Below are 21,399 nucleotides of genomic sequence, written 5' to 3' on the forward strand. Positions count from 1 at the left end.
AACTTCCATCAGTATCTGTTGTCTCCTGTGTGTGAGGAGGACTCAATACAACTTATTCACACCCAAACTTCACCAAATTAATTCACTATTTTTATATATTTTTCCATGTCAGTGTAATAAATCTTCTTTATTGACTAAGTACACAAACAGAATGTTGGTTGTAAGAAGCGACACGTGATATAAAACTCTGCTCATTTCTCTGTGACTAAGATGTTTTAGTGAGGACAGTTTAAAGGACAGAGACTGACTGACTCATGTTCTTCTGCTCTAAACATGAACTCTGTACTTTGTGGTGTTTCAGGAGGAAAACTGACTCAGTTATACTCTCATAGTAGTTTCACATTTTCTCCATCAGCTTTGTATGAAACCCTGTAAATAAGACAAGAAGAAAATACTTTGTTCATTCTTGAATCAAGAAATACTTTATTCATCATGTAAACCTTCAGTTTGTTCACATCCCATCAGTAAAGTCTGTTCAATGACTCTTGTTCAATGATTTCATGAACACATTCACTTCATCCTCATAATCTATTTGTTTGACCAGAATCTCAGTTATGTGAAAGAGAATAATGAATGATTTACTTATTGATTATGATTATAATAATTAGTTATATAATACATCATAGTACCTGATTTGTATAACCATTAAGAAAACAACAAGAACAACATTTAATCTGTTATAGAAAATAAACATAATTTCACTTAAAGAAATCTTTACAAAGAGTGCTGAGAACTAAATCTCTTTGATAAAAGAAGCTCTGGTGATTTCTCTCTTTAAGAGCCATGCAGTGGAAGAGAAACAACAACTAACAAATACATCAATACTAATATTTATCAAACATTTAAACCTCAGAGCAGTTTACATTTTCATGAAGAGAAATATCAGTTCAGGTCAACAAAGACCATCATGAGCAGTGATAGCCTCCATGGTTTAACAGACACAGGAAGGAGCTCCACCTAAAGACACTCAAACATGTACACAACAATAATGACAAGATGTCAAAGTAACGCCCTCAATGTTTGATTGACAGGTGATGAAAAATGAGCAATGAAGCGACAATGATGGAGACAAAATGAGTTTCAGGATTAAAACACAAAAATGTATTTGCTGTTCCTTAAATCACTTCTGTCTATTTTAGTTTACAGAACTCAGCAGTGGCTCCAAAAGAATTAATCCAAAGTCCAGCATAGAGAGGCTGAGTGAATGTGGTCTGGACTCTGTGGAGGAGAGTCATGGTTTCAGAGACGCTGTAGAAAGACAGAATACCTGCTCTGTGATCCAGGTACACTCCTACTCTGGAGGACTGAGGACCTGAGACGCGAGTTTGGATCTTGTTGTACCAAAATATAAAACTGTTTTTGTTACAATATAACGCCCAAGATTTGTAATTCCATCCAAACACACATTCATCTGAGCTCCCTGTTCTGCTGATATTCTTGTATGCGACTACTACAGTAACTCCTCCTCCTCTCCACTCCACCTCCCAGTAACAACGTCCAGTCAGACTCTCTCTACTCAGGACCTGACAATATCTAGTGAATCTGTCTAGGTGACTAGAATAAGACTGTTCTTTTCTCATAGCTGTTACTTTTCTGTTCCTCTCAGATAATAACAGACCTGTGTGTGCTGTGTTTGGATCCAGTGTGATTTCACTTGAATATCTTAAGAACTCAGCTCTGGTCTTGGGCTCTGCTTGTGAATGTGACAGTAAAACGTCCACTTTAGTTACTGCCAGTGAGACATTTGTCCACTTCTCTCTCAGAACGTCCTGTAGTTTATCTCTGACTTCTGACACAGCCGCCGTCACGTCCTCAAAGTAGCTCAGAGGACGGATATTGATGCCGGACGAGTCTGTAGATTCTCTGAGTGGTGACAGTGAGGGGTAGTTGTGTAGAAACTGGTTGTGATCCTCTGTGTGTGAGAGCAGCTTCAGCTCAGCGTCTTTCCTCTTCAGCTCAGAGATCTCCTGCTCCAGCTTCTCCTGAAGCTCTTTGACTCGACTCACTTCGCTTTTCTGCTGGGATCTGACCTGCTGCTTCACATCGGAGCTTCTTTTCTCCATGAGACGGATCAGCTCAGTGAAGGTCTTCTCGCTGTCCTTCACCGCTTCGTCGGCAGAGCGATTGACGGCCTCCACCTCCTGCTGAAGCAGTTTCACGTCTTTCTCTCTGTCCTGGATTCTCTGCTGGATGTTTAGTCGACTCACCTCCAGCTCTCTCTGCCTCTCAGTCCTTTCTGCTGCAGCTGAGACTGTGTCGTGGCCTTTGTGTTCATCCACAGAGCAGAGGTAACAGATACACTGCTGATCAGTACGGCAGAACATCTTTATTACCTCATCGTGACGAGAGCAGATGTTCTCCTGGAGCTTCTTGGAGGGGTCCACCAGCTTGTGTTTTGTTAATGGCGCCGCATCATAATGACGCTGAAGGTGTTTCTCACAATAAGAGGCCAGACAGACGAGACAGGACTTGAGGGCTTTCCGTTTCCTCCCAGTGCAGACATCACAGGACACATCTTCAGGTCCAGCATAGCAGTGATCAGCAGGAGCAGCTTGGAGTCCAGTCTTCTTCAGCTCCTCCACTAAAACTGCTAACATGGTGTTTTTCAGCAGGAGAGGCCTCGGTGTGAAGGTCTGCCTACACTGAGGGCAGCTGTGGAGTTTCTTCACATCCTCTGCATCCCAGTGTGTTTTAATACAGTTCATGCAGTAGCTGTGTCCACAGGGAGTAGCCACCGGATCCTTCAGTAGATCCAGACAGATGGAACAAGAGAAGGTTTCCCAATCCAGCTGAACTCCTTTCTGCGCCATTTCACCTCTCAGTGATGACGACTGTCTGAGTTTCACTTCACTAGAAGTGACTCTGCTTTGACTTCTGATCTGAACAACATGTGTTTGTTCAGTGAATGGAGCCTGCCAGCTCTATCGCTTCACCACCATGCTGGTTACACCCATCTTTAAAACTGTAGATCTGAAGGGGAGGGAACAAGGAAATATGTGGACAGAGATGAACCGGCTGTGTTTGAGAGCAGGAGGAAGAAGTTCAAAGTTCAAAAGTTTGCTTTATTGTCAATTCCACAATGTACTGAACATACAGGGGAGTTGAAAAGACGTTTCTCTCTAGTCCAAGATATAAACATATAAAGTGAATACAGTGCAATAGATTAAAAAACATTTAGACAATATATATATATAATAAGAGAAAAAAACAAAAAAACTATCAATCTGTATTTAGCAGCAGTTGGACATGGGGAGTCTTAAAAGAGAGGAGGGAGAGAGTTCAGAGAGTTCAGCTTCCTAACAGCCTGGTGGACGAAGCTATTTGAGAGTCTGGTGGTGCGAGCACGGAGGCTCCGGTATCTTCTCCCAGAGGGCAGGAGGCTGAAGAGACTGTGTGAGGGGTGGCTGGAGTCGCGCACAATCATGGTCACTTTGCGGGTGAGGCGAGTGTCGTATATGTCCTGCAGGGAGGGGAGTGAGGGGAGTGAGGCACCAATGATCCTTCCAGCTGTGTTCACTATGCGCTGCAGGGCTTTCCTGTTGTAGTCAGTGCAGCTTCCGCCCCACACAGTGATACAGTTTGTCAGGATGCTCTCAATGGTGCCTCGGTAAAAGGTGCACATGATGGGTGGTGGTGTTCTTGCCTTCTTCAGTTTGCGGAGAAAGTAGAGGCGCCTCTGGGCTTTCTTTGCCAGTGATGTTGTGTTGGCTGTCCACGAGAGGTCCTCACTGATGTCCACCCCCAGGAATTTGGTGTTGCTCACTCTCTCTATATCAGCACCATTGATGGTCAGTGGTGGGTGTTGAGTGTGGCCTCTCCGGAAGTCAACAATAATCTCCTTGGTCTTGCTGTTATTCAGAAGGAGGTTGTTGTCTCTGCAGCACGTGGTCAGAAGGCTGACCTCCTTCCTATAGTGGGTCTCATCGTCGTTGGTGATGAGACCTACCAGAGTTGTGTCGTCTGCAAACTTGACCATGTGATTGGTGCTGTAGGTTGTAGTGCAGTCGTGTGTCAGCAAGGTGAAGAGCAGTGGACTGAGCACACAGCCTTGAGGGGCCCCTGTGCTCAGTGTGATGCTGCTCGAGGTGTTGTTGCCGACACGTACTGCTTGTGGTCTCTCACTGAGGAAGTCCAGCAGTCAGTTACACAGCGAGGTGTTGAGCCCCAGCTGGTCAAGTTTGAAGATGAGTTTTTGTGGGATTATGGTGTTGAATGCTGAACTAAAGTCTATGAACAGCATTCTCACATATGAGTCTTTTGAGTCCAGATGGGTGAGGGCTGGGTGGAGAGCAGAGCAGATTGCATCCTCCGTGGACCGCTTGGCACGGTATGCAAACTGGAAAGGGTCCAGGGTGGGGGGAAGAATGGATTTGATATGTGACATGACTAGCCGTTCAAAGCACTTCATGATTATGGGGGTCAGTGCCACCGGACGGTAGTCATTAAAGCAGGACGGAGTGGATTTCTTTGGCACAGGCATGATGATGGTGGCCTTGAAGCATGATGGTACAACAGCTTGTCTCAGAGAAGTATTAAAGACATCCGTGAAGACATCCTTAAGCTCCTCTGTGCAGTCTTTCAACACATGACCAGGGATGTTGTCTGGACCTGTTGCCTTGCGGGTGTTCATAGTGGAGAGTGTCCTCTTCACACTGGCAGCAGACAGGCACAGTGCCTGATCGTGGGGAGGGGGCGGAGTCTTGTGTGGGCGTGTGCTGTTTTGTGTTTCAAACCGTGCAAAGAAGCTGTTGAGGTTGTTTAGCAGAGAGATGTTGCTGTCGCAGATCTGTGGCACGGGTTTGTAGTCCGTAAGGGTCTGAATGCCCTGCCACAGGCTCCGTGTATCTCTGCTGACTTTAAAGTGACTGGTTATCTTATTCGTGTATTCCTGTTTTGCTTTCCTGATGCCGTGGGACAGGTCGGCTCTCGCTCTTCTCAGGCCAGTTTCATCCCCGGCTCTGAAGGCGTTGTTTCTGGCCCTCAGCAGCCAATGCACTTCCCCTGTCAGCCATGGCTTCTGGTTAGCCCGAGTGATGATGGTTTTTATATGAGTCACATCATCAATGCACTTACTAATGTAAGAAGTAACAGTGTCTGTGTACTCCTCAATGTCTGTGTGATTGTTGTATGTGGCTGCCTGCTTAAACATTCCCCAGTCTGTTGTGTCAAAGCAGTCTTGGAGAGCGGAGGAGGCCCCATCTGGCCACACCCGTACCTGCTTCAGAACCGGTCTGGAGACTTTCACTCTTGGTCTGTATACTGGCATTAGCAGGACGGTGATGTGGTCAGAGAGTCCTATGTGGGGTAGGGGTGAGGCCTTGTACGCTCCTTTGTGAGTAGTGTAGACCAGATCCAAAATGTTTTCCCCTCTTGTTGGGAAATCAACATGCTGATGTAGTTTGGGAAGGACAGTCTTAAGGTTAGCATGGTTGAAATCTCCAGCGAGGATGGTGAAGCCATCAGGGTGAGCTGTCTGTTGTTCACTGATGGCCTGATACAGTTTACAAAGTGCCGCACTTCTGTCACTGTTGTTGGGGGTGGGAGGGATGTAAACAACGACTAGCAGAATCGCTATAAATTCCCTCGGCAGATAGAAAGGACGGCACTTTATGATCATAAACTCCGCCAGTGGTGAGCAGTGTTTACATACCACAACAGCGTCCCGACACCATGCATCACAGATGTAAGCACATACCCCGCCGCCGCGAGTCTTTCCTCCTGTAACCAGGGCTCTGTCTGCTCGGTAGCATGTTAGCTGCTCCAGTTTCACAGCAGAGTTGGGGATGTTGTCAGTTAGCCATGTTTCCGTGAAAAGAAGCACACAGCAGTTCCTCATGTCTCGCTGCGCCGTCCTCAGCAGACATATGTGATCCATTTTATTGTCCAAGGATCGCACATTAGCCATGATAATGGATAGTATGGCTGGGCGAGTTGGATTAGCCGCTAGCCTAGCTCGGATACCCCCGTGCTTGCCCCTCTTCTGCTTCCTCTCACACCGCTTGCGGCGCCTCCTTTCCGGGGGAGGAGTAGCAGTCGAGTTCGGTGTGGTCGCAGGCCGGTGGAGTAATCCTAGCTCCGTGATTGTTTCTGCTTGTGCAGTATCCAGAGTGTTGTATAGCTTGGTCCTGCCGATGATTAACAGAGCCTGGCGACTGTACTTGCGTTCCGACGTAGACAGACGAGATGAAGACGAACAACTTTCATACAAACATTTAGTAACAGCACAAAACACCACATGGTCGGGACAGAGAGGGGTCGCTGCGTCTACACGCGCTGCCATCTTGTTGATGAATGAAAGAAGGAGGGGTTATCAAGCTGTGCTTCATTCCAGGAAGAGGAGCAGCGCTGTGAATGTGAACTTTGTTTCCTCATTTACAAACAGAGCCTCGGTTAAAACCTGCTCCACGTTTGAAAACATTTAATTTCTTTAGTTGTTAAATATTTCTTGTCTCCTCAGAGGAAGAGTTATAGACAAACATGAAGCCATCAAAAGCCTAATTCTGTTCAGTTTTCTTTTACTGCTTAAAAACAGCTGACAAAAGAGTTATCAAATTAAACTAATATGAAACATTTAAATTGTCATATAATACCTTTCTCTCATATTTAATGATAAACTTTGAAGCATTTTGACAAAAGAGGTGAGTTTCAAGATATCCTGATGCAAAGCAGCGTTTCAAGATTCACATATATTCATTTCATGACAGGACCTGATATAATCTGCACATTTTCCATTTGTTGTTGATGTTAAAATATTCCACCTGTTGTAAAAGCTGAGTCACTCACTGGTTGAGTGACGACTGAGAAAACTCCTCAGGAACAACATGAATCTCCACCAACCATAAACTGGTGGACAGGAATGAGGAGGATTTTTCTAAAAGATTTCATTTCTGGCATACGTGATTGGTCACTGGGCTAGCCTGACATGTTGGGCGGTGAAAATCCCAAAATCTGATGTCTCTGTTGAGCGGACATTTTAAGCCGTGAAACACATTAAAACCTATTCAAGAAATATAACTGGGGAGGCTCGACTCTCTTCACTGGCGTCCATGAATGGAGAAGGACTTCTTACTGGAACTAAAACGGACGGATGTACTGAACAACCGTGAGATTAAACTCTTTATTAACAAAGAAAGGAGGATGGACTTTATCTTTAAATAGTGAACAGCAGCTCTGGTAAGTTAAATGCGTTTGTTTTTACATCTGCAGTAGCTTTAATATGCTTGTTTATATATTATTATTTGTACAACTTGTTTTTATGAAGATGGATTTTTGTTTGGTTTAATATATGATAGGAACCATTGTTACGTCCGATGTTGCTCTGGGGACATATTTAGCCAGTGCCAGTGTTGGCAATTTGGCGACTTTCTCGCTAAATCTGGCGACTTTCCAAACCCTCATGGCGACTTTTTTATCAAAAGTTACTAGGGACAAATCTAGCGACTTGTTCTGGTGTTGTTGGAGAATTTTCTGGTGTTTTGACTCTGACGTTAAAGCACGTACGTTCTGCACTGTCGTGAACGAGCAGCGGGTGCTGCCCTGAGCACCTCCGCCGCCCCAAAGCACTCACAGGCGGACTCTCTCACAGCAGCCTCGCGCAGCAGTCAGAGCAGAGAGGAGACGCACTCTCGGCGTATTCTCTGCAGTTAGTGGATCTATAGGTGTTGGCTTCATTTTTACACGAAACAAATAATAACCGTAGCTGTGTTTCAGCTGCAGGACAGCAGTGAAGGCCCAGGTATAAAATGCACGGCCCGCCACTGGTTAAACAATAAGGAAAACACTCAAAACAAGGCAGATCCTCACCTCCGCAGTAAAATACAGAAACTGTTACATTAGCACACAGAAACCTGACTGGCAAAGTCGCGGCACTGTTTTTTTAACTGATGAAGTTACAGTTACTAACCTTGCTCGTGGTGACTCAACACACCACTATTACCGCAGCATGGAATAACACCCTTATAACAGCAACAACACAACAGTCATTTCTATACAGCATTAACGGAACTCGGAGGTCCGTAAAAATACACAATAACACGTTACCATTACAGTAAACTTAAAACAAAACAAACAAGGTTACAAACACATCTCTGCCCAGACACAAGCCTCTTACTTTGAGATGGCTTCATAGTAGTCGATGTGGTTCTTCGAATGTCTGTTTTCAATTCGGGATCCGGAGCTTCACTGGTTCGGTGAAACTGTGTGGCGATAAATCTTCTGTATGGCAGCGGGAATTCTTCGGAAGTTAAGGGAATTTTCTTCCTTATGACCGACAAATGTTGACTTGAATGCGAAGAGAACGGTGCGTAGAAGTTATCCTTCTCTTCTTCTGAGAAGGACGCTGGATCAAAAATTGGTGAGATTTAACGTCCGTTGGGGCTTAGTGTGATTTTAACTCAAATCAGGCTGTTGAACTGCGAGGTAGGCCCAACTCCCTTTGTTCCAACCACAGAGGGAAGTCCCAACACTACTAAAGCAGTCGCTGATCACTTACAAACCCTACTGGCTGGATAAGAGGAGTGAGGAGTCAGCAGTCAATGACTGTATAAAAAAGTCAATAAAATGTATCAACGCAACCATGACAGGTCCTTAAGCATGAAGACATAAATGAGCACAAAAAAGATTCTAATGGGTCCAGTAGTATGGTTGGACGGTTCCAGAGTTAATCCTCGACATGATGACTAATCATCTTGCTGAAATTATCAGAGTTTTGGAAATAAAATGTGGTCACATTATTAATGCAAGCTAAAGGACAAGGTCTGTTTTGCTCAAAATCATCAGTGTCTTATTTACACTTTCTCCTCATAATGTTTATTGGTGTCAACCAGCAATTTGATGATTGTTGGGCCTCTTCAACGGACAATGGGCAAACTCCAACACTCGACCGTCCAATAGTGTAACTTCATCACTTCGTACTTTGGCCTTTTTAGGGCTGGTCCTGCTTCGCAGCAGTCCTGCGCAAGGTAACACACATATTTTAAATGTCCATTTATCTCTCTCCTGATGAAACAGTGTTGTTAAAGTACTTGCATTTACAACACACGTGCCCCTTTAGCGCCAGTTATACACATGTAAGGGACGCCATATCAATATACACTCACTACATGCAGAGCGTCTTTTCAAAGTAAGGAAGTTAGGTGTAGGCAACACAACTACTAAGTCAGGTTTAGGGAAAGAGCGCGGTTGTCATTGACTTCACTGACTGACGTTTCATGTGACTAGCGAGTGACGAACTAATCACGTGACTAGTGACACTAACGACTCACGTGACTAAGCAATGTAGCAAAATATGTCAATTTAGTTTTTAATTTTGCTCGGAACATGAACAGTCTCCTGGATGAAAGTCCTTTATTTGTTTGGCCCATCCACCTCCTCTACTTCCCACCCTCAGTGGTCTACCTCGCACTTTATTCTACATCTATTGCTCTGCCCGTAATGCCGCAGGTTGTTGCGACGCATATGCTATATGAGCGTTCGTGTCAGGGCCGAGGAGCACTGACTGAGCAGTGATATTTAAAGCGTTATTTCGGGGTCGGTATTTACTCGGCGGAGAGGGTCTGAAAGAAGAATATATCAACTTGCATGATGGAAAGTGAAGGATCCAGTGTTTTTAGAGCTCGACACATACTAAAGAGTTAAAGTCAGGACATCTCTGCCTCTGCTGCTTTGTTTTTGACCATTCCTTTTACAAACCTGTCTCTTGAACTCCTTTAACAGATGCATTTCTAATCACATTCCTATATTCTTGTTGTAGGTTGTGTTTTTTTTGCTACCCTGTCTTTTATTGACAGAAGGCTGAAGTGTGTGGATAGTCTGAGCAGAGCCAGCAGGGAGGAGATGGCAGCTCTGGTACATGGTGGGAGCTTATAGAGCAAATATATTCCACACAAATATGTTTTAAAGAAAATCAGACAGGAGGCTGATGACTACACTGGCTCAAAGAGCACAGAGAGAAAATGTAATACATCAAATTGCTCTCAACGTGAAATATTGACAAGATGCACTGCATCGGCTTCACCCGCACAGCTCCTAACTCTATAAATGAGTGTAATATTGCAGGCCCTTGCTGTGGCGGGATTTACTTACTGGTTTACTTTTCCATGTGGCGTGTGGACACTTTATGGTTTACATTGCGTGGAACGTATTGAGCCAGTCAACAGCTCATAATGCTTTGTTTTTATTTGAGCTTTACAACCCTTGTAAAATTGATTTCAGGGTCAGGGTTAGGGAAACAACTAACACTGGTGTTTCACACACACACTCGTGGTGCTGTGTCTTTGTTTTGAAACGGTTTGCTAAAGTAGTTTGAGGGAAATATCTGCACTTAGAACTTATCAAAATCTCAAATGCTTTGCAATTGATGCAGAGGTAAGACATAGAAAGTTTAAAATTCACCTTGAGGGAAACATTAATGCACTAAATGTAATGAAAATCCAGCCAATAGGCACACATTTCCACCTCATGGTGGCACTAGAGGGAAGTCGCAATGATACATCGTCTGGGAACCATGTATAAAATGTCAAACTGTCAGTGGGGAATACCTGGACCAAATGACATGACAATCCAGCCAGTATTTTCTGACATGTATAACCATCAACCTCTTCGTGGTGATATAGGAAAAGTTACCCAGTCAGCAGAAGAAAAATGTTGTCATTGTACTTTTCCGAAAACCGAGGATGTATTGATTTTACTGTCGCTCTGCCCGTCGCTTGTTGTTCTAAGTCAATTGCTTTGACCAAATGCAAAAACGTCCACATTCAACATATCCGTCCATGGTTTGCAAAAATGTACAATGCCAACCTTTTTCTTAGCGACTGAGTTGCAATATTTGTTGACATATTTAAAAGAAATTGCAAAAAATACCAAACATAAAATCAAATAAACTCAAAACTAAACAGCAATGACCAAGCATTTCTTAGAGACACAAGAAATATCAACCAGCTCTTCACCAACTCATTTAAAGCTTTCGTCCTTAGTGCTTGATATCCTTGTTTTCAACTCGTTGCATATGATGGCCACCCTGTGTATCCTGCTTTCTTTCCAAGCATTGGTTGTAGGGTTTCTCATAAATTACTGCTGCTTGTTTGCAAGATGAAATTGAGCACAGGGTGTAAGGATGCGAGACAGGCGCTAAAACTGAGTGTGTCAGACCGAGCGTGAAGAAAGATATATTCAGGCAGTACGAGAAAACAAGTATGAACCTGAAAATTAGCATAATATGTCCACTTTAAAAGCATTCTTTTTAGTGTTAGGTCATACGAATGATTCTGTTTTATCTAAGATTCCTTTTCAGTCAGTTTTTCTGTCCTAATTCCTTTGATGCAAACTGCCTCTGTCTGTCTGTCTGTCTGTGTTCCTGTCTGTGTGTTGGAGGGATGACTGATTTCCCTTAAGAATAACTACTTCTTTCAGGCCAAGTTGCTGCCATCTGTACCTCAGATCCCTGAAGCTTTATCTCATCTCCTCTCACTTTTTTTCCATCCAATGACACTAAATATAACCACCAACTGTGTCGCATGTTAACATCACAAATATTAACATTTAGCATTTGTAGCCTTGTCGAAGCCATTCACTTGAATGAGAAAACCTTACAGTGCAAGTTGAGTGAATTGTTTCAGTGGCACAAATTACAATAATTTAGAGTTAGAAGTTAATTTGTTCTTCAATTAATGCTGCATCCAATAATAGAACAAATATATACGATAGTAAGTGTGTTATTAGTCATTTTAATTTTTCTATTTATACTGCAAAGCATTGAATTAATACCCACTAATATGTCAACTTTTTAGTATTTAATTGAGAAACTTTGAAACGTTGAGTTACTATTCATCAGATAAACCTACTTACCTTATAACCAAGAAGATAATAACATGTTTTGTGTCCTCTACCTTGTGTTAGTGGACATAGCATATACATTGGAGATATTTTTGACTGAGTAAATAATACTATTATATAAAAATATAATGTTCGAATAATTTGTAAAGAGTTGGTAAGATAATTTTGAATGAACAGCATATAAAGCCTTTATTCAATTCTCATTGTATGAAGACTATTAAGTAAACAATGTCAATATATTATTTACAGTCCAGTTTCAAAACATTAACATGGATATCAGACAAGAACATGCTATTACTTGTTTGGCCACAGTTATGATTATTCGGTTAGGAGAAATACAAACATACCTTTGCTATTACCAAGGACATGTGTATTTGCATGTTTGCATTCATTTATTTTTTTTAAATTAATTTTGCTGAGCTAAAATATGCTTGTAAAGGCGAATCAGTTTACTCAGAGATTTGAATATTGTGGATATTGATAGTTTCTACAGTGGTTAAATAACCCCCATATGGGTGTAGTCACATCCAGTCCTCTCCAATAAGGTCTTCCTCTAGTCAAGGGACAACATATTTTGTGATTGATAACCATGGATTAATGGCTGATTGATTAAATAATTCCAATACTGTATCCGGCAGGAATATAGTTTGAAACAAGTGGTGAAAACAGAAACGGTGAAATTACATGATTTTTATATTTGAGTGATTGTGTGTCTGTAATGTGTTTATTTATTTATTTGTATTCTTTTCCATGTCCATCCTCCAGAACACGCTGGATATGCACCTGGAGAACCACAGGGAGGGTCATCAGAAGCAGCTCAATGCCCACGAGATGGGATCTAAGACAAGCAGAGAACCAAATATTGTCTTGATATTAAATATTCTTTCTCTGTAGGTATAGTATGCCATAGACAATGCCATGCAAATGTCATACAATATCATAGTATAGTATGTCACAAAAGTCATATGAAAGTCAAAGTGTAGTATGTTGTAGAAATGTCTTCAAAATGACTGTAGTAAAGTCTGCCATAAGTATGTCAATCAAAAGTCAAATTATAGTATCCCAGTATATTTTTGTGATATTTTATGTCTTTTATGGCAAACAATAGTATGCCATTAATATGTAATAAATACACCAAAAAGATATCACAGGAAATGCCATTAAAGGTCAAAGTACAGTATCCCATGAGAATCATCTCAAAACAATTATGACAAAAACCATAACATAGTATGACATACAAATATTATAGTACAGTATGCCACAAGAATGCCAAAAATTGTATTCAAATTGTGATAAAAATATAGTAAAATATTCCATAAAAACAAGGTAGAGTATGCCATAAACGAGTCATAAAAATGTCATATAAATATCATGCTATAGTAGGCTATGAAATGTGGTAAAAATATCATAGCATAGGAAGCCTCAACAATGTAATGAAATAAAGTCACTCATTTAAAATCATTAAATAGTACGACATAAAGGTAAATTTGTTATTTGAAATATATGGAAATAAGGTTAATTTGAAGTAAACATGTTACCTCTCCCTTATGAATTACAAACAAATCACCAAATTGTGAGGGAAATATCTTTTTCTTGGAGATGTCCTCAACTCAAAGTCATTGTCATGAATTATTCAATATATTCTTTTCCAGCGACCTACAAATCTGACTGTGCACCAAATCAAGCAACATTTTATTTCTACCTATAATCCAATTAATGTTATTAGCATTTATGTATTTTGTATATACCCTTTGTGAACACCTTATTTTAAAAACGATACGCCTGGTGACAGTTTGTGGGTTCATGGCAACTTTAGAATCGACTAATTTGGCCACAGAGATCCAAGTGACAGCTTGACTGCAGTCATTTATGCATGCTGGCACTGTACTCCTGATCTCTGATAAACATTACAAGTAATAACAGGAAACAACCTTTTGTTATCTCCAGAAAACAAAGTACATTTAATTGATAACAAAATAATTAACCATTGACCTCGAGATAAGCACAGTACAAAAATAAACATTGCTAGCACGGCCATTCTCGGCAAGTTTTTAACAGTATTTAAGTATAGCATGACATTAAAAAGTCATAAGAAATGTCATAAAAAGGTCACAGTATAGTTTGCCCTTAAAAAAACTCATCAAGTCATAACACAAGCCATTCCACAGTGTGCCATAAAAATGCAAAAAATGTCAGAATATAGCACAGTTTTCCTTTGCAGGCCTCAATCATATGCATGTTCCCTAAATTGACACTCAGTCATGAAAACGTTGGGCACCCTTGTAGTAGTAGTAGTAGTAGTAGTAGTGGTAGTAGTAGTAGTAGTAGTAGTAGCTGTTGTTGTAGAGGTCGTTGTTGTAATAGGAAAACATGCGTGGAAATGTCGTGGAAATGAATATGTCGTCCTTTTCTCTCCAGATGAGTGAAGAGTTTTCCTTCGTGGACCTGAAACTGAGGATGAAGAATTTCTTCACTCACTTCAACCACGTGTTTGTCTTGTTTCTCTACTGCACAACATAAGGATCTAATCCACCAGTTTTCAGACCAGTCTTGTACTCAGAGGGGTCATAACGATCATGTCCGACTTTCAAAAAAAGAAAATCTTTCTGAGACCTCTGCAAGATTGTTGATTTCCCCTCTGTATGGAGTCTGAACGACGATAGTGTCACCTGCAAACTTCACAACAGAGTTCTGTTCATTCCTGGGGTGGAAGATGTGGATGTACAGTGTGAACAGAACGGGGCCGAGCACACAGCCCTGGGGGGCTCCGGTGTTCAATTTGAGAATGGAGGAGGTGTGGCTCCCAATCCAAACTGCCTGGAGTCTGTTTGTGACGAAGTCTAATAACCTGTTGCAGAGTGAGGTACTCACACCCAGAGTGCTTATAGGTTACTGATCAGTTTCATGGGGGAGATTGTGTTGAAGGCTGAGCTGAAATCACCAAACAAGATTCTGATGTAGGTGTTGTTATATTCCAGATGTGTGATGGCTGAGAGGAGAGCAGTGGAGACAGCATCCTCTGTGGATCTGTTGGCTCTGTATACAAACTGGTGAAGGTCCAGGCTGGCTGGGATGTTGTTTCTGATGCTGGAGAACCAGTTTCTCAAAGCACTTCATCAGAAAGGGGGTGAGTGCCACAGGGCGATAGTCATTCGGACTGGACGCTGCAGACTTTTTAGGTACAGGGACGATGGTGTCTGTCTTGAAGCAGGTGGGAACGCTCTCCTGTGACAGTGATATGGGGAAAATATTAGATCATATATCTGATAGCTGGTTGGTACATGTTCTTAGTACACCACCAGCGATGTTATCAGGCCCAGCAGCTTTACTCATATTCACTCTCATCGGGGTTTTCCTCACATCCTCTGATGATACTGACAGTGGGCGGTCCTCTGGAGGCGGGGCAGACTTCACAGCTCTTTGTTGAGGAGATCTAAGTGAGCATGAACTTCTGCTCTAAAACGTAAAAGTAACAACAAAAAATGTATCTATGCGGAGGCGCTTGTTCGGGCAAAGAATAAGGTGAATACGAGATAGTATATGAGTGTATTGTCAGTATGTCAATAACCATAATCCAGAGTTCTATCCAGGCCTTAATCTCCTTTTTTAGTACAAATATCAATCCACAGGTGGAAAGTACTGATACTTTTCCCATGGACTGATGTTTATCATTTTTATACTTTATTTTTGAGCCGAATGTTGTACTTTTTACTCTACTACATCTACCTGATGGTTGTAAGTACTTTGCAGACTTATATCTATATGAGAAATAAATATGATGAACACAAACCTGATTTGGTAAGTCAACAACATCAAACATCTGTTATGACCTGGTTAAGCCCAATGTGTCCTTGGTGGAGTGAACGTATTGTAAGTTACTTTTACCTTATTGGAAGATCAGGACTCTGGTGGAAAGGAAACAATACATCGTACTTTATTTCAGTATCATCATTTTAGGTGGCTCTCTTTCATTAACATATTTCAGAGATAAATATTCTACTTTTAAATTCAAATAATGACTTTATGCATTAACATTTTACATAAAAAACAAATGAGTAGCTTATTTTTATATGTTGCATTTTCAGGATCTAAATATTTTTTCCTCAACCGCTCGATCCTTTCTCCAGCGCTGATTACGTACAACTCTGAAAACTGTCCCTTTTAAGAACTGAATACCAGCCAACATGCACTTACTTTGAAGGTCTATGCCTCCCTTTAAAAAGATAGGACTACAGAGACACACATGCACGCACACACACACACACACACACACACACACACACACACACACACACACACAGCGCTAGGCTGCCCCTGAGTGCCCTCCCGCCCCCTGTAGAGGGCAGAACTCAGCCAAAACACCTCAGGCTCCATGTCTGTATCAGAGGAGAGCAAACAGTGAGGGAAAGAGAGAAGGAGGGAGGGAGGGAGTGTACAGGCTGCAGCGACAAAAGTGGCATTTCCAGAGTGCATCAACAGATACCCCCTCCTATCCCCCTCCCCTCCCTTCCCAGCCCCAGGCCTCATAAAATTGGACTTATGGCTGGGTTGCCAGCATAAATAAGTCCCTTTGATAGTTAGTGGAAGAAGTTATGACCCTCCTGGGTACGGCGAGGGACAGTGGCAGAGCAGCGTCTGGTGGTGGCTCGCCCGGCGCCCCGTGGCTCTGATCCTCGCGCCGATTCAGGGCACGCTCTCTTCATTACAGGCGGCCACTGGGGACTTGTTTTTTCTGCAAGATTAATGAGTGCCGCGGAAATTCTCCAGCGCAACTCGATAATTAAGTCTTTGTTTATCAAAAAACAAGTTATATTAGGAGCAGGAAATTCACAGTAATTATTCATAATCCTAACAATTCAAGTGTAGCTACCTCATTTGCCTGTGTAATTCTGCTTTTTAATTTCTTGCATATATTTGCATATTAATTTTGCCCATCGGCTGCTGCTGGGGCTCTGACAGTTTTTTTTTTGCTTTTTCTTTTTTTCCCTCCCCTCTCCCCGCTCGGTGTGATGTTTTTCGTGGGGGTGAGGCTCAGTTGGGTGGCATTTCGGGCTGGGTGTAATGATAAATTATAAATTTTTCTAATTTGATGCATAATGAAGTAACCCCTTCTCATCCGCTTCCTCTCTGTCTCACTGATCCTCCCTCTCCGGCCTCATCAGACCCCCCCCTCCCTTCCCCCCCCCCCCACACACACACCTCACCCTGCCACCACCACCTTCAGCCATGTGGTCATTAGGGACAGAGAAGCCACATTTCATTGGTGTCAAAGGCTGTCTGGTGGGCGAGGGAGAGGAGATCAGCAGCCATCGGCCAACATGGCATCCTGTCCAAGCCCTCTGCCGACTGACTCTGTGCCCTGACACATCGTCTATCCTCTCTTGTTTCCTTTTTCTGTTCCCTCCTCTTCTCTCCCCTCTTCTCTCTCCTCCTCTCCTCACCCGTTTACTCCTCTCCTCTTCATCCATCTTTCCTCACTTCCCCTTACCTCACTACTCCTCTTTCCCCCTCTTCTGTTCTCCTCTTCTTTTCCCTTTCCCTTCTATCCTTCCTTCAATTTCTTCTTTTCTTATTTCCTCTCCTCTCATCCTCTTGCTTCTCCTTTCCTTTCCTTTCATTTCTTAATTTACTTCTTTCTCCTATCCCCTCTCCTTTCTCTCTTGTTCTCGTTCTCCTCTCATCTTTCCTCCTCTCTTCTCATCTTCATCCATCTCTCTTCTTATCATCCTTCCTCAAAGCCCTCTTTTTCCCTACTTCTGTTCTCCTCTTCTCCCCTTATTTCCCTGTCTCCTTTAATTTCCTATTTTCCTTCTTTCTCTTATTTCCTAACTCCTCTTCTTTTCATCCATCTCTCCTCAGATCTCCTCTCCTAACCTTCCTCTCTTCTCCCCCCCTCTCTTTTCCTTTCCTTACCTCTCTTCTTTTTTTCATCCTCTCCTATTTCCTCATCTTCTCATCTCTTACCCATGTTTCCTCTCTCCTCTCCTCATATTTCTTCTCCTATTTCCTCCTCCTGTCGTATTCCTCTCTTGTTCATTTGTCTTCTCTCCTCTTTCTTCTTCTCTCCTGTTTCTTTCTCTATTTCTTTCCGGTTTCTTCCTCATCCTGTTTCATTTTCTCTCCTATCCCTTTTCCTCTCCTCTTCATCTATCTGTCTTCTCCTCTGTTCATATCTTCATACTTCGCTGCCGTTCTTTTACCCTCTCCTGTTCTCCTCTCATTGAGTCCCCCCATCTTCTCTCCTTTTCACCTCTCTTCTCCCCCTTCCTCTCCTCTTCACCCCTTTCCTCTGCTCTCATGCCTTTGCCTTTCTTTTCCTCTTTTATTTTCCTTCTTTCTCCTATTTCATCTCCTCTCCTTTTCATCCATCAGCAGTGCTGTGTTCAAACGGACCTGTGGACAGGCCCGTGGCTGCGGCTGGCAGCCCTTTGGCCGGGTCCGCTGCTGGTGGGCTGCGCCCACAATACTGCAATCTACCACAATATCCGCGGGCGCGGCAGCTGCTGCCACTGGCTCACATAGAGAATAAGGACAAGGATGAGGAAGAGCAGAGCCAAGCTGCAGAGAACAGCAGCTCTCAGTCCGTAGACTCTGAACTACAACCCCAGCCAACAGAGAACATGGAGGAAGCAGCTTCCACAAGTGTTAGAGGCAGAGATCTCACTGTAACCACTAATGAACAGGGTGTTCCTAATAGCCAGGTGTCATGTGGAGAAGACATGGACTATGATTCTGAGTCAGACACAGTAGCTGTAAGCGTCAATCAGACGGGCACAAGGGATTGATGGCCTCTCCGCTGACTTTTGTAAATGCTTCTGGAATACCTTGGACCTGACTTGCATAGTGTTTTGTTGGAGTGTTTCAGAACAGGATGTCTTCCTGTCTCCTGTCAGCGAGCGGTGCTTTCCCTGCTGCCAAAGAAAGGAGACCTGGCGTTACTCAGGAACTGGAGGCCAGTTGCCCTCCTCTGTACTGTGAGGTGCTTTCCAGAGCCGTATCAAATAGACTTAAGGACATCCTGGACTTAGTTGTATACTTACAGATCAAACATAATGTGTACCTGACAGAACATTTATGGACAACATTTCCCTCATGAGAGACATTTTGGATTTGTGCAGAAATAATTATATAAACTTTGGTATTGTCTCTTTGGATCAGGAGAAAGCCTTTGACAGGGTGGATCACTCTTATATGTTTTCTGCACTAAGGGCTTTTGGTTTTGGTGATGGTTTTCTGGCTTGGGTTGGTTTATTGTACAGTGGTGCTCAATGTTTAGTGAAGGGGGGGGGGGGGGGTATTCCCCTTGGGGGAGGGGGAGCTGATTGTTGTTAATTTCACTTAAGTTGACACTTTGCTGTGCTTGGATGAGTTGTGTTATTCTAGGCTGAACTGATGATGTGACAGTGATCTGGTGTATCCTTGCAATGGATCAATAAAGGGACTTTGAAAAACTCAAACCTCCCCTTCCTCTCGTATCCTCCCATCACCTCTCTTGTATTTTTCTTTCTTCTCTTATTTTTGCCTCTCCCCTGCTGTTTCCTCCCCTCTTCCCTTTTCCTACCTTTTGATTCTGTTCCCTCCTCTCCTCTCTCTTCTCCTCCTAATTTTCCTCCCCCCTCACTCTTCTTCTACTCACCCCTCTCCTCCCCCACTTCACTTTTTCCCTCTCTCCTCTCTTCCCCTTCCTCTCCTCTCTCCTGTTCCCTCTTCTCCTCTCCTTTTCCTCTCATCCTTGTGCGTTTTTTCTCTTTTCCCCTCTCTCCCCTCTCCCCCACTCCTCTCATTTTTCTCCCCTCTCCTGTATCTCTCCACTCTCTTCCTCTCCTCTCCTGTTTCCTCCTCTCCTCTTCCTCCGGATGGCCTGTACAGAGAGGCTTATTTCACTGTTTGTGCCCAGGGGTTGTGTGTATCTTGTATGTGTGTGTGTGTGCCCTTCCCCATCGCCCTGTGTTTATGACATGTTTGTATGTTTGAAGACGAGCACAAATCCCTTCGTCCTTGATGAAAACATCTTCGTGGTACGCTGACATATGTTTAAGTGGTGAGAGTGCAGCGTTTGTTAAGTGCTAAGCGTTACACAACGCTGACTGCCGCTGTCATAAGGAAATGAATATTGATGATCTCGGCCCCCATGATGCACACTGGGTGACATGCTTAAAAATACAGCCCTGCAGCCATTTAGACTACATGCACTCTCACACCCACAAACACACAATCTGCCACCAATATTTCAAATGGAGTAACCTTTGACCTGCAACGGTGATAAATACACTTTGAATTACTGTAATGTCACGGATGCAACTACTTGGTTAAATAATTCAGCTGAAAGGTCCGAGGGAAATCTGCTGAATGTATCACAATTGGTTGAGTTTGACGTTGAGATGATGACATGTTAAGTGTTGAGATAGCACAAGAAACATGATGTAGAATGTATGTAACTCTGTGAGAAATATGATGTACAGGAGGGATGAAGACCATTATTTCCACATTTCGTGTTTTGATGGTGGTGAAGATGAAGAGCACTGTCTGACAGAGATGGTGATGGGCCTGTTCACCATATGTTTAAGTCACAGAGCATGATAGGATGTACATTTTTTATCACGAGCCACTTGGCCACTTCCATGTAGTTTGTCGTACATGTTACATCTTTACATAGTTATTGGGTAACATCTTAACATATTAGAAATGGTATTACACATTCATTTTCAACATTAAAACCAAGCAGTTTTTATCAGACAAGAACACCCTTTGCTTCTGTTGTGTTGTACCCAAACGACGATTCTTTCCTTAAACTAACTAAGTACTTTTGTTTCTTAAACCTAACTAAGTTGTTTCCTGTGATGACGGAAGTTTATTTTGAAAAGACTGTAGTTGTTGACTTTCATAGGAAAACAATTAGGAGTAACTTTTTGTAAGACAACATACTAACCGTTGTATGAGGATATTGCATAGGGCATCGCTGCAGGCCCATATGGTAAAGATTATGCTTGATGACATGCACGAGAAACTATACATTTCTGGCTTGACATGCATTTGTATCGTCCAATATGTCTGTATGGAAGTATTTGTAATGTTTGTAATATTTTTCCATCCATGTATTCAGGTTTCCCCATGAACTTGTCACCACTCTGCACATGTATAACTGTAATAAACACATTTCAGTTTCAACAAATTGTATCTTCAGGTTTACCAGTTTGGTTGTTTCGAAGCTTAGCAGAAGTTCAGTCAGGGAGACTCTCTCTTTCACAAATCTCTTGCTCTCCAGCTTCTACTCCATCAGCTGTCTATGGGCATTCAATCGAAGTTAAACCAAGCAGATATTGCCACAATCTCCCTTAAAACCAATCGTATCCTTGCTCTCGAATGTTAAATACAATATATCTTTCTTCTCTGCTGTCAGTTGTCACTTTAGTAGGACCATACGCTACCCTTCATCACAATCAGTGCCCAAGGTTCCTTCCATGGAGCTCACCAGAAGTCCCGCTCCACATCCCATCACACAGATCTTCAGACAACTCTCCTTACCTCTTCACCACCACCCAGACTCCCTCGAGGGGAATGAAGCTC

General features: G+C 42.7%; 1 protein-coding gene across 1 annotated transcript; it reads right to left on the reverse strand.

Annotated features, from left to right (window-relative positions):
• Positions 1–1,130: 1,130 nt before the first annotated feature.
• Positions 1,131–2,819, reverse strand: LOC142968369 (tripartite motif-containing protein 16-like). The gene has a single exon (XM_076108203.1). The coding sequence runs from the start codon at positions 2,808–2,810 to the stop codon at positions 1,131–1,133; it is 1,680 nt and encodes a 559-aa protein (XP_075964318.1). The 5' UTR covers positions 2,811–2,819.
• Positions 2,820–21,399: the final 18,580 nt, after the last annotated feature.

The sequence above is a fragment of the Anarhichas minor genome, unplaced genomic scaffold (genome assembly GCF_050575085.1).
Source record: "Anarhichas minor isolate MPS153535 unplaced genomic scaffold, ASM5057508v1 ptg000040l, whole genome shotgun sequence".
Lineage (NCBI taxonomy): Eukaryota > Metazoa > Chordata > Actinopteri > Perciformes > Anarhichadidae > Anarhichas > Anarhichas minor.